The sequence below is a fragment of the Chiloscyllium punctatum genome, chromosome 20, assembly GCF_047496795.1.
Source record: "Chiloscyllium punctatum isolate Juve2018m chromosome 20, sChiPun1.3, whole genome shotgun sequence".
In the NCBI taxonomy this organism is placed as follows: domain Eukaryota; kingdom Metazoa; phylum Chordata; class Chondrichthyes; order Orectolobiformes; family Hemiscylliidae; genus Chiloscyllium; species Chiloscyllium punctatum.
Genome location: NC_092758.1, coordinates 27,052,726 through 27,067,009, shown reverse-complemented (window position 1 = coordinate 27,067,009; position 14,284 = coordinate 27,052,726). Strand labels below are relative to the sequence as shown.

Here is a 14,284-nt window from a genome sequence, read left to right as displayed (position 1 = left end):
GCCCCATTTTCCTCGCTGCCTAAAAGGTATCACTTCAAAATGTCATGTTTTTGACACAGTCTAATTGATGTCCTCATGTGAGTCTCTCTGGAGTACCATAAGCCTTGGCTTGAAGGCTGAACCTTGTCTGCTGGAGACAAAACCTCCATTGAGTTTTAAGTGGAACCTATCATCAATAATGAAACAATGCCAGTGGAGTTATGATGCCATATAACGTATGGACTGACTGTCTTCAGGGTTTTAGTAAGTGTTAAAAAGCGTAATGTGCAAAACAAATTTAAGTTTGTGAAGTCAGATATATTTAAGGATGGTCCAAGCTTGCTACGAGTAAGTTGCTTATTTCATTTTGACAAAACAATGCTGTATTAATGTTTTATGGTATTCTTCAAGATGTTGGCATTATTAGAAATGTCAGTATGTGTTGCCCTTCCTACATATTTTTGTATGACAGTGAGCCTTTTTCAATTATAGTAGTGCACGTGGTGAAACATTTGTAAAGGAAATTAAAATTTGAAGCATATTTTGCATTGAAGATAGGAACACCAATTTCTAAGGGAAAGTGAGGACTGCAGATGCCAATATCTGACCTGACCAAAGATTGTACAATCTTGAATCACTGCTTAGTGAGATTTTGATCGTGCATACTAGTTTAATATTGGTGGTTTAGTAATGAGCATAATTACAAATAGTTTGAGAATGTTTTCAAGATGTTTAGGAGAGAGAAATAATTTTTAGGTAATTGTGTTTTGAGTTCTCATTTTTTTTCCCCAGACCTGGTCAAAATTTCTCAATATTTTTCTATGTTGTGCTGTTAAAGGGCCCAGTTTGAAGAAATGTGCAGCTCGCTTTTGTCCAGAGTGGAGGGTCCTCTTCGCAGTATTATGGAGCAAACCAGTGAGTAAACAAATTAAGATTTGTTAGCCTGTGGATTTTCTATACTTGTTTCACACCTGTGATTTTTTTTTTGAAAAAATTCAGTAATTGCAGTTTAGAAAATAGACAATTCAGTTTGTGCAAAAGCTAAATCTGCAAATGCAAGAAATCTGAAATGCAAACAGTACATTGTGGAAATGCTTAGGAAGCAGATAATCTAATACGTTAGGGCAAAAGTGAGGCTGGTCCATTTGCAACAAGTTTCAGCTAGCAGTGCCAAGTAGATGATCTGTCTCCAGAAATCCCCAATCATAGATGCTAGTCTTCAACAATTTGATTCATTCCACGTGACATCGCGAAGGAAGTGACAGCAAGCAAGTATTTAACTGACTGTTATAATGGAGTCCTGTGAAAGCTCAAGTTAATGGAAGTCTAGTGAAAATTCTCCACTGGTTGGAGTCACACTGAGCATGAAGGACGATGATTATGGTTATTGGAGGCCATTCATGTCAGCTGGAGAATTTGTTTCTGCAGGAGCTCCTCAGGTTGGCCCAACCATCTTTAGCTGCTTAACCATGATCTTACCACCTACATAAAGTAAAAAGTGGGGATGTTTGCACAATGTTCATCACTTCATGACACTTCAGACATTTGAAGCAGTCTGTGTCCAAATGTAGGAAGACCTGGACAATATCCACAGTTGGGCTGACAAAAGGAAACAGTGTTGGTACCACAGAAATGAAGAATCCAATTGTTGGCATATGACTTGTCCCATTACCAGGACTGAATCTCCTGCAAACAACATCCTGGGACTTAACATTGCCAAGAAGCTGAGCTGGACTAGCCTTATAAACACTGGGTTGCAACAACAGGTTAGAAGCTTGGAATCTTTCAATGCCTAACTCTCCTTCAGAATCCTCAGGGCCTATCTGCCATCTAGAAGGCTTACGTCTGGGGTGTAATGGAATACTCCCCACCAGCCTGAGTGAATGCAGCTTCGACACTGAAGAAGCTTGACACTGTCCAGAGCAAGGTAAAAACAGTGACTGCAGATGCTGGAAACCAGATTCTGGATTAGTGGTGCTGGAAGAGCACAAGCAATCTACATAAATGACACCACATCCAAAAAACGTTACTTGCTCTACCACTGATACTCAGGAGTCTGTGCCATCTACATGATGCACTATAGTGATTAACCAAGGCTTTTTGGACAGTATCTTCCAAAGTCATGACTACTACCATCTAAAAGCACTAGAGTAGTACACGCATGGAAACACTACTAGCTGTAAGTTCCCCTTCAATCATTCATCATTTTGACTTACAAATATGTCAGTGTTGTTGCATCAAACACCTGGAAAATTCTCTTCCTGTCAGCACTTTGGGTGTTCCTTTGCCAAACGGACTGCAGCTGTTCAAGATGGCAGCTTACCACCACCACTTCAAGTGCAGATGCATTTATATGATAAATGTTACCCTAACCAGTGATGCTGCGCACATCCCATGAATAAATTTTGAAGCTGTTTTTAAAACAAAAAGGACATAGCCTAATTTAAAGCTGATGACTATTGGGGGCAAAACATGGAGAGATTTTCCGTTCTGTAATAGAAGTCTGAACCAGTTTCCCTAAAGGCAGTGGTCCGAAGACAATTTGGAATTATTAGGGCTGCAGTAACTAAACTTCAGTTGGGCAGGGATAGTGAGGGATATGAAGCAAAGTAGTGCTCACATGCACAGAAGAATCAATAATGATCAGCCAGTTGGAGAAAGCTTAACCTGCATGGAAACCAAGATGAGCTGCTCCTTCAATCATTGGATGAGTAGGAGGCATACAACCCATCAGGATGACCTCATAGAGACAAGTGCAGGAGAGACCCGTGTTGTTTGAATGATTATTTTCATCCTTGAAGCAAAAGTAAACAAATACAGTTGGGGTGCAGATCAACTAGGATCTACTTGAATTGGAGAGCCAACTTGAGGAATTGTGGCCTTCCTGCACCCAACATTCCCAATATCATTATGCCTTATCTGTCTCAACTATCTATACTTGAATATTCCATTTTCTGAAAAAAAAGTGAACATTTCTTTTAATTTAACTTTATTTATAACCATCTCTAACTGTTGATGTGACTTCTCACAGGCTAATTTTATTATAGTAAAATCCTAGATTTGATCCACATGAATGAATATTTTAAAGTAAAAAATCTTGTGTTAAAGAACGTTATCTTTCCCCATTTCTGTCATTGCCATTATAGTCTATATGTTGTAAATGTTTTATCTTTTTTTAGAACTAAAGCGAGAAGATATACATGCTGTCGAGATTGTGGGTGGAGCAACTCGTATCCCTTCTGTAAAAGAGAGAATTGCCAAGTTCTTTGGTAAAACACTGAGTACAACTTTAAATGCAGATGAGGCTGTCGCACGTGGATGTGCTTTGCAGGTGAAAAGTTTGTCATTTTATGATCCAAAGCATATTGATCAACTCTTGATCAATCTGTCACTGAAGATTTGTTTAATTGTATCACAAAAGTTACTGAGTTATCATTAATGTAGACTGAGGTACAAAAAACATCTTCCTTGGTTGGTATGTAAATTTCTTAGAGTAGGAAGTAAGATAGCAGGAGGTTCATATATCAAGCAAAGCAGTTGTATAGACCTGTGTCTGGCTTGTTTTTACTGTAATATTGACTTAATTTTATGTAAAAGAAACTTTAATGCTGATGCTGAATTCTTCAGTAAGTCATTGAACAGTGGTGTGTTTGAGATTGAATATTGCCAATTTTTTAACTCATTAAAATAACAGTTGTCATCATGAGTGATATTGATGGATTGAGTATACCATAAATTACTTTGAGATCTAAGTGCATAAATATAAAGCCTCTAATTTTCAATACATAAACAATGCGCTGTACTCATATAATGGCAAGATTAAAGGTCATGCCTGTGATTCCTCCATAACGTGTGGCTGTTCTCAGCCTGGTGGAATCAGGTGCTTTTTTCACAAGCAGAAAAGGAAAGTCCCCTATGTTTTTGATTAATGCAAACATACGAGACATGACAAAAGCTTAAGTTGGGCCTCCATCCATTGCCTTTTTGAGGAGAGGGGACAAGGTGACTAAAAGCAGTCTTTTAAAGTATATCTCGCCTTAAATGAAGTTTTATCATTTCGTTTCTAGCTTTATGTTCTGGATGAGATTGGCCATTTAACAAATAAATTGATTTTGATCCAGATTTTAATGGTGAATTGCAGTCCTTTGAGCTTGGAGCTGATCAAGTATTTTAAAATTGAATTTGGTCTTTGGGAAAACCCAACAAGCTGAAATAAAAGGATTTTTCCATGAGTATTGCAGAAGTGGGATTTCATAAGTTGAGGCTTTGCGCCTTCCGAAGTAGAAAAGGTTCCTGCAAAAGTTGACATTTTCTGAAAGAAACTTTTTTTTTCTCTCAAGTATGTTTTTATTGAAAGTTTATTTAGATTTTTAGCAGTGCTCAGAACTGTTGGAATTTACCCAAACTAACTACTTGTAGTTGTTTGGGCCAGATTTGAAGCCACCCGATATATTCTGCGTCCACAGACACCAATTTGGAGTAATGAAGCGTTCGTGTTCTCGGAAATCATATTGATTCAAATCCAAATACAATTCTTTATTTTCTGCAATCTGAATTTGTACCAATTGCTGCATTCATCAGAATACTTCTAGCTATGGACTGTTGTTTCCCAAAGCACCATCTTTCTTGTCATGTCTTTTTTTTATCCTGCAAATTATGTTGAAATTTGAACTTGAATATGGTCAGCCTTTCTTTGCTTATTGAATATTCATCAAAATTGCTCAGTCATAGATATTGCCGACTGAATTCATTTGAGCTGTTAAATCAGGACTTTAAGATAATTTGACCCATGAATTTAGTTTAAAACATATTCATTAAGTACTCTTAGTAAATGTGAGGTTATCCACTTTAGAAGTAAATAGGTCAAAATATTATTTAAGTGGTAAAAGATTGCAACATATTCTCGTGCAGAAGGACTGAGGAGTACGCGCATATTAATTGCTAAAATTTGATTTGCTGGTGCAACAGGTAACCAGGAAGCTGAACTGAAAATTGGCTTTCATTGGTAGAGGGATTGAATTTAAGAGCACAGGGGTTCTGCTGCAGTTGTACAAGGTGTTGGTGAGGTTGCACTGGAGTATTGTATCCAGTTGTGGCTGCACTTGAGGAAGGATATACTGGCTTTGGAGACAGTGCAGAGGAAGTTCACCAGATTGATTCTGGAGATAATGGGAGTTACCTTATGAGGAGAGGTTGAGTCGCTTGGGACTGTATTTTGCTAGAATTTAGAAGAATGAGAAGGGATCTTATAGAAACATAAAATTATGAAAGGGTTAGATAAGATAGCGGCAGGCAAATTTGTTTCTGCTGGTGGGTGAGACTAGGACTAGGGGACATGGTCTCAAGGATAGGGGGTGTAGATTTAGGACAAATGAGGAACTGCTTTTCCCACAGTAGTGAATCAATGGAATTCTCTGTCCAAGGAAGCAGTTATGGGCAGCTTCATTGAATATGTTCAAGACACAGTTGAATGGGTTTTTTGCGAGGTGGCAGAATTAAGGTTTATGGGGATAATGCAGGTAGTAGGAGCTGAGATGCTGGATAGATCAGCCATGATCTTAAAAAATGGTGGAGCAGTTTCAATGGGCCAAATGGCCTTTTCCTACTTCTATAACTATGAAACAAAATCCAAGTTTGAATGTAAATCTTAAATTTACTTTAGGAAAAAAATCTAGGTGGCATAGATGGTCTATTTCTAAGAGCATTGTCTGCACAGTTTTTCTGAATTCTTGTTTAAAATAATCTGTAACTTTGCTAGTTCTGAAGCTAACCTGTCATAAAATGTTTTGTGATGGAAAGAAAATGTTTGCTCTGCCATTTACCTCTTTATTTTAGTTCATTTTCAGATGTATTAATCAACTTGTATTATGTTACTATTGAGTATTTTGAAGAATGTTTTAAAAGCATTTTTTAGTGCTCCCTGGCTCTCCTAGTTCATGGCAGATTTTGCAGCCTGTGATATGTCACAGTTTGTACAGATACAGGAGAGGAAAAAGCACTTGTCAAAACCAGTGCGTCTTGCATAAACAATACTCTATTGAATCCTATAATCCCAGAGGAGCGCCATAGTCTTTGCTGTATCTAGTTCCTACAGTCATTTCTGACCTCCCATAAAGCAAATTCAGGTGGCTCAAAGCTGGTCTCTGACAATGCAACTTTTCTTTGGTATTTCAGATCTGCTGTGTTGATATTATCTTTATTTTCTTTTTAAAAGGCTTCAATATGTGAATAAGATGGTAATCAGTGTTGAAAATTAAACAATTGTTATATCAATCCACTAGTGAAAAACATCACAAAATATGTCAATACTGTGTGTCAGCAGAGTGATGGACTTCAAAAAGTACTGCTGCCTTAATACCAGCAAAAACATTTAAGTTTGTTTTCAGTTTGAGAAAATAGTTGGACCTACCTGTACAGAATCTAAGTTCCTAGGAACATTTAGGAACCAGTTGCAACTAATGTCTTGTCGATGTAATTCTGTTTGATTAGAAATTGTGCATGCATGTAGTTTTAATCTCCAAAAGTGAAAATGTTTTTTGAGCTTTTGTGAATTCCAAAATTCTGTTCAGAAGCTTAAATTGACTGAAAGTGGTGGACAGGAAATTTGATATTTTTGTGCTGCAAATGTGGGTTATTTTTCAGTTGCCTTTTTTGTACAGTGAAGAGATTCATGTAGATTACCTCAGCAGTGTTAGTATTTATGTTGCAATTTTCCCAAGTTTCTTTTTATAATTCATAATATTGGCATTGCTGGAGAGGCCAACATTTGCATATTTCTAATTGCCCTTGAGATAGTGGTGAGTCCATGTGTGGGTACAGCCACAGTGCTGTTCAAAAGGCAGCTTTGAGATTTTTATCCAGCAACAGCGAAGGAATGGCATTATATATCCAAGAGAAGATGGTATGCAACTTGGAGGAGAACTTCGAGGTAGTGGTTTTCCTTTGTATGTTGCCTTGTCCCTCCTAGGTGGTAGAGGTTATGTGCTTGGAGGATACTGTTAAAGGGTTCTTACTGAAGGAGTGCAGCTTGTAGATCAGAGTTTCATCAACATATGTACTTTTTGTTTTCTTTTCTAGTGTGCTATTCTTTCACCTGCATTCAAAGTAAGGGAATTTTCTATCACAGACTTAGTTCCATTCCCAATTTCCATGAGGTGGAATTCCCCTGCAGATGAAGGACTTGGGTGAGTATTCTTTTTCCATCTTATCGTGTCTTTTGCATTTCAGAAGTTGGGAGTCTGTTCAAATTCCCATTTGCAATTTTGACATGTTTGTTAACCTTCTTTTGAGAAAAAAAGTACAGTGATAGTCATGAATACATCACCATTTATATTGTTTAACTGCTTGGTATACACTTGTTGTGACACCATGGCAAAGTACTATTATGGCCCTGGTTCTTGATCTATTAATGACTAGTAGGATTCTTCCAGCTATGGCAGAATTGGCTTGTCTCTGGTGCCTGAGATGGAATATCTGATTCCTGCTTTCGTAATTTGCAGATGATGTTACCAGACAGTTGTTATCAATCCTAGAACCATATCTTAGTACTCAAGTGCCAGGGGACAAAAGTGAAGAAAATTGGCAGACAAACATGACTTACTATCTGTATACAGTAAAACCTGGATTATCCAAATGAGATGGGCTGCGAGTATTTTATTTGAATAATTGGTCGTTCATATACTTGATTGTAAACAAGCAGTAGTTTTGAGTGCTGGTTATCTGGCAAAGCATGCCATAATGTTGCTTGTCCAATAACTGATCTATCATCATCGAGCGGTAATTTGAGAGCATGTTATCGAACATTTCTCGTTTATCCGGCAATGCACCACCATAATGCTGTTTAACTGATAACTGAATGGTAAGCTTCCTAATGCTGTTTTTACAGGACCTTGAGATCTTGTTTGGATAATCTGAATTTCCAATAATTGATGTTCGGATAATCGAGGTTGTGCTGTGTAGGACTTAAGCTTATGGTTAATTGATTTTATATTAAAAATTATTTGATTTTGAAGTCCTGAATTTCTGTGCAAGTGCAATTTGTTCCTGCTCTTCTGCAAAATCATGAGCTCTTCCAAAATTTCTGGGAAAAATGATTCTTCTGTCTCTGCTGTCAACACACTTTCAGATGTTCTGTATTGATCCTTTTTAGCCACAGGAACCAAGTACAGGGCGTTAATGGTGCCAAAATTGTGATTGTTATCTATTTGCCTGTCTCTGCCATGCTCCTGCTCCTTTTTCCCTTTCCTCTGTAATGCTAAACTTGCCAAAACAAGCTGCTGCAAATAGTCAGCTCTTGCAGAATCTGTGAAAAGTGAAATAAAGTTCGTTAAATATTATTTCACTCTCTTCACCCTCCCCTAGATGCTGCCAAATCTTCTGAGTTTTTCCAGAATTATTATTCAAATTTCTGACATCTTGGGGCATTTATTTTGGCAATCTCAAAGGTTAGCTTTTTCCAGTCCAAAACCTAGATCTGTACCTTGTTTCTGTCCAGCTATTCCTCATTCGGCTTATTTTGTCAATAATAGATTTTATTCCAATAAATCTGTTAATCCAAACCCTTTCTAGGTCTTATTTTCTTCCAAGCTGAGCCCTGCATTCTTTCCGTTGCAAATTTCATCTACATCTATCATTGTACTGTTATCTCTGCTGCAGCCTGTCTGCCAGCGACGGAGGCATGGATTATGTCGCAAGGTTATTCCGGTGCTCAACGGCTATTCCCTTCATCTCATACAAATCACTGCAGCTTATATCCTGTTGTACACACTCATCATCCTTGTGATTATTAACTGATATTAATTCATGGCTTCCCTTCAAGTTTCTCATCTAAAAATTACCAGTTTTCTGTTTTCCCTTCATGACCTTTTTGTCTATCCACCTACCCCTTCTCTGTATTCTTCTCATGATTGGTTTTGTGTCTTCAATTATGTTAAGCTGTAGGCTTTGAAATTCTGTCTGTCTATCTCTACCACTCATCTTACTACTCTTACTAAGATTTAATTTTTAGTTTAATGTTAATTTTGCTTATGTCTGAACATACCTCATTGCTTTTCAACGTTAAAGGCTCTAGTAAAACATGGGCTATCATTTGACAGAATTCTCATGGCATTTCCTTTCATAAATTTAATCCAGTGAATGAAAATATATTTTCTCAACCGAGAGTACATTAATGTGGACATAATTTGCTGTTAGACTTTAATGAAATATTTATAGCGTCATGTATGTAACTTCAGACTAATGGTTTGTGTGTATAGTTAGTGTATTTAACTCAAGTATTCTATAATTTTATTTGTAGTGATTGTGAGGTGTTCCCCAAGAACCATGCAGCACCGTTTTCCAAAGTTCTCACTTTCTACAGAAAAGAACCCTTTAACCTTGAAGCAATCTACAGTTGTCTCAAGGAATTGCCTTATCCTGACCCCAAAATTGGTGAGATTAAGTAAATGCTTATGTTCTTTCTAATTGCTGTTTTTAGTGAAGAGGAAGTAAACATTGCTAAAAAGAGACTGAGAACACTTTTTGTCTTGCACTCATTCCTATAAAATCAACCTTATTGAAATGTCATGAATAGAGCCTCAGCGATGTTTATCATGTAAATGTTGATGCTGAGATTGGACTATCCTGCATGATCCAGTTTTCGCTCCTGTGTCATGCAGACTCATGAAAGGGCCTATGGCCAGCATGCTTGTCACTGAAAGGTATCAGTCTATCTCAGATTAATCCTAAAAGTGAAGTTGTCTCTCAAATGTTTACAGGTTACATTAGATGTGTTATGCTGCTACTTCAGTGAACACATGATTGCGGTACTCTGTGCAAAATTCTGCTGTCAAACCAAAAAAAAAGTTTTATCTGCAACATGAATTTGTGATCTCGTATATATTCTTTTCAATACTGATGTGATGTCAGGTGTTTGGACTGTGCATCTTAATGACAATGTGTTCACAGCAGGCTGAATCAATCTTTGCTTTTAAAACTTCCAATATAGCATCTATCATGAGATATAATTCTGCTATTGGATATCTTTTTTATTAAATAATCCAAAATGCACTAAGAATTATCCTGATAGGGAAAGGATTTTGTCCACATATTGCACTTCTACCATTGAGAGTATTATGGAGACTGTGTATTTTCCTATGACTCCCATAACCCGTTTGAGTTGTTGTGCCTCATCCGAAATAAATTTGATAACTAAGACAGTTAACAGATTTAGCTGCATCTCCATTCCAGCTATCATTCTGCTTACAAAGCTATTGGATGTACATTATATTTAGGGTTCACTTATTGTCTAAACTTTATTTCATGAACATTAGTCCATTTCTGGAATGTACATGTGAGGACGCTTTTATTCATTCATGGGATGTAGGTATTGCTGGCAAGCCCACCATTTATTGTCCTAATTGCCCAGAGGGCAATTAAGAGTCAACCACATTGTTATGGGTCTGGAGTCATGAGGCCAGACCAGGTAAGGACAGTAGTTTTCTTCTTTATAGGACATTGTGAACGAGAAGTGTTTTTCTGATAATTCAGTGGTTTCACGGTCGTCATTAGACCCTTAATTCCAGATTCACTGCTGCAGCCTTCATTTGCTGTCAGTCATTGGTATTTTCTGCATAGATCATTATTTGATGACTGGCATTCTTGACGTGACCAATGCTTTTGACTCAGTCAGTTGGGAAGATCCTGCCGAAGGTCAGCTGTCCAGTGAAGTTCCTCAACATCCCCTGTCTCCTTCAAGACAAGATGTCAGTGACAGTAATATAACAGAACACTTTGAGTGAAGACTGGGTTCAAGCAGGGATATGTCATCACCCCCACCCTTTTTCTCCATCATCTTTGCCATCATTATTCTTATCGAGAACAAGCTTCCAGTGCTTTGGGAGTTGACTACAAAGTGCGTGAGAAACTTCTACCTCAAATGGTTGAAATCCAAAGAAATGATACCGGCCTTGCTTGCGGAACTTCAGTATGTGGATGACAGTATTATCTCCACTTTTGTGCCTTTACGGAAGCAATTGGTCTCAACCTTGACCTCCAAGAAGATTTGAATCCTTTACTAATTTGTCCCAGATCAAGCTCTGGGGTTATCGTTCATCACGTTCAATGGAGAAATCGTCCACACGCACATTTCCCCTAACTGAGAAGCGACCTCTCATGTAAGACTGACATTGATGTGGAGATTCAATATTGCATCTGATTTAGGATTACCACCTTTGGACACCTAAAGATGAGCTGCTTTGACAGTGACATTCGTGCTAATGCCAAAAATCTTGTGTATAAGGTGGTCCTCTTCTAATTTGCTCCAAAACTACTTCTGTGCATAGAAGCCACCTCAAGACCCTTGAAATATCGTCACATTTGAGATGGAGTCTCCATATCAGCTGAGAGGGCAGGCATACTAACATCAGCATTCATGAAGTAGCTAACAGCACTAAATCAAGGCAGTGATCATTTGAAACCATCTACGCTGGACCAGCCCCGTGCTTAAATGGCTGAATTCAGACTACCAAAGCAAATCCCGTTCGCCCAACTCGAGGAAGGCATCCTAACAAGAGGACAAAGGAACCATGTCAAAGACTTCTGCAGGATACGCAACATGGTTGTCAACATATCGGCAACCCTTGTTCAAAAGAAACCAACTGGGAGGAAACTCCCATAAGGAGCACTATTCTTTGAACACCTGGCAGCAAGGGCAAGTGTGGAAGTGGAACTGGAGAAAGGAATGCCAACAATCTCAAAGGCAAGGACTAATTCCATCCTCTGAAAGCACCTGCCAAATGTGTGGTCAGCAGTGTAGCTTTTTAGTATTAACATATCAGCCGTGCAAGGACCCACAGAACCCTAATCAGTAACGTGGAATTTTCCAGATGGACAGTCATACTCATTAGTGAGTGATTGCCATTGACAAATTCCAGATTCTTATTCCATTCATGTTCCATCAGCCATGGCAGGGTTTGACCCAGGTCTCCAGAACATTATCTGGATTAATAGTCTCGCAATAATACCATGAGACAATTGCCTCCCCTTACTTGAGAATCATTATATCCAGTTAGTATACACAGTGAATTTTTGAAATTGTTTTCTCCAAAGTCTGTGTCCTTTTCGTAGTGTGGCTACCAGAACTGAGCGCACTATTCCAAATGTGGCTTATCTAAATCAGCTGCAGCATGATCTGCCAGTTTTCATACTCTTCCCAGCAGATGAAGATAAACATATCATGTTTTCTTGATCACTTTATTGATTTATATTACTACTTTCAGGGAAATGAAGACCTATTTGCCTAGATCCCTCTATGTTGATGCTATTAAGGATTCTGCCATTTTTGGTATACTTCCCTCCTGCACTAGATTTTCCAAAATGCATCAACTCCCGTTTTTCTGGATTAATCGCCATCTGCCTTTTTTTTTCTGCCCAAGTATCCAGCTTATTTATATCCTGCTGTATCCTCTGGCAATTCTCCTCACGATCCACAGCTCCTCCAATCTGTGTTGTCTGCAAAGTTACTAATCAGGCCACCGATATTGTCCTCCAGATCACTTCTATACAAACAAAAGAAGTCCTCGCATTAATCCCTGCCGAACATGACATACAGATCTCCAATCAGAAAAACACCCTTCCACTCTTTTTTTTTCATATGTGAGTCAATCCTGTCCCTAAAATTCTTCTCAAGTACTTTCCCAACCATGACATTAGACTCACCAATCTGTAATTTCCCAGGCTATCCATGTTGCCCTTTAAACAAAGGAGCACTGGCTATTCACCAGTGCTCTAGGAACTCTCCAGTCACTAAAACAGATACAAAGAATTCATCCAAGGCCCTGGCACATTCTTCACCAGCATCCTTCAGCATTCTGGGATAGATTGAATCAGGCACTGGTGACTTGTCTACCTCCAATGTTTTTCAGAACACCAAAACACCACCATCACCTTTACATTTTCTTGGAATATCAACATAGTCCTCCCAAGATAATCATCCACCATGTACTTCTGTTTTGTGAATATCAGTGTAAAGTATTTTTTAAGGACCTCACCAACTTACTCTGGTTTCATGTATAAATTCCCTCTTTTGAATGTACACAAGGTTGAAGTTGGCATATGGAGAAATTTTCTTGAGAGAAATTCATTAGATTAAGCTTGTACTAGTAAGAGTTCAGAAGAATGAGAGGCAACCTTATTGAAACCTCTAAGATTCTTAAGGGACTTGACAGTGTAGATGAAGTGCGATTATTTCCCCTTTATGGGGCAAGCCTAGGATCAAAGGGCATAATCTCCAAGTAAGAGGTAACCTACTTAAGATAAAGTTGAGGAGGAATTGCACTTGTGGAATGCTTTACTGCAGAAGGCGGTCAATGTTGGATTGTTGAGTATATTCAAGGTTGAAAGAAACAGACTTTTCATCAGTGAGGGAGTTAGAGGTTGTGGCCAAAAGGCAGGAAAGGGGAGTTGATTTATTAGTGCAGCCACAATCTCCTTGAAAGGTAGAGCAAACCCAAATAGTTAGAAAGGCCTACTTCACCTCCTACATCTTATGGCTCTATAGATGCGAATCTGATATCCTGACCAGATCTGTCCTATTGTGATTCCGAATCCACAACAATGAGGTCGACTCTTAATTGAAGCAACCTGAAGTAGATGACTGTGTTTTCGATAGCATAGCAAAAAGACTATTTGAATGAAAATCATCATCAAAGCTATTTTGAGGATATTTAAGGATTAACAATAAATGCTAGTCTGATCTATGTCACACAACTGCATAGTGAATTGTTTTAAAAATCCAATTCATATCTCCAGGGATCTCACTGTTACCTCATCCCTGGTTATGCCTGTGCACATCTAGACATTGAATAGCAAAAGTGAGTACCTGATTAAGAGACTTGAGTGCTTTCAGTTGAGACAAGTGATTCTAACCAGATAAACTTAATGTCTGCACTGGTTAGTCTATTTCCCTAAGACCAGTAACTCTCAAGTGATTTGCATATAGCATTTTTTTTTCAAAAGGAGCATTTTGATGTATTAATTCTTAGTATTTTACTACTTTTTTTGGTTTAGGTTACTTTACAATTCAAAAGGTGGTCCCTCAAACTGATGGGTCCAGTTCTAAAGTGAAAGTGAAAGTGCGGGTTAATATTCATGGTATCTTCAGCGTATCCAGTGCCTCATTGGTGGAAGTGCAGAAATGTGAAGAGACTGATATTCCTATGGAAACAGATCAATCCCAGACTAATCTGAAAGAAGAGGAGGTATATTTGTATTACTTTGCTCTTAATGAATGGTTTGATAAACAATGTTTATTGGTGCTCTTGAATTA

At 38.2% G+C, this 14,284-nt stretch overlaps 1 protein-coding gene across 1 annotated transcript in view; it reads left to right on the top strand.

The window, feature by feature from the left end:
- The window catches only part of LOC140491983 (heat shock 70 kDa protein 4-like), a 71,648-nt gene that overhangs the window by 32,831 nt on the left and 24,533 nt on the right, over positions 1 to 14,284 (top strand). Inside the window, exons 8-12 of the mRNA XM_072590546.1 lie at positions 818 to 894; positions 3,159 to 3,310; positions 7,057 to 7,163; positions 9,275 to 9,408; positions 14,026 to 14,216. Of these exons, the coding sequence (XP_072446647.1) occupies positions 818 to 894; positions 3,159 to 3,310; positions 7,057 to 7,163; positions 9,275 to 9,408; positions 14,026 to 14,216 (661 nt within the window). The remainder of the gene's footprint in view (positions 1 to 817; positions 895 to 3,158; positions 3,311 to 7,056; positions 7,164 to 9,274; positions 9,409 to 14,025; positions 14,217 to 14,284) is intronic.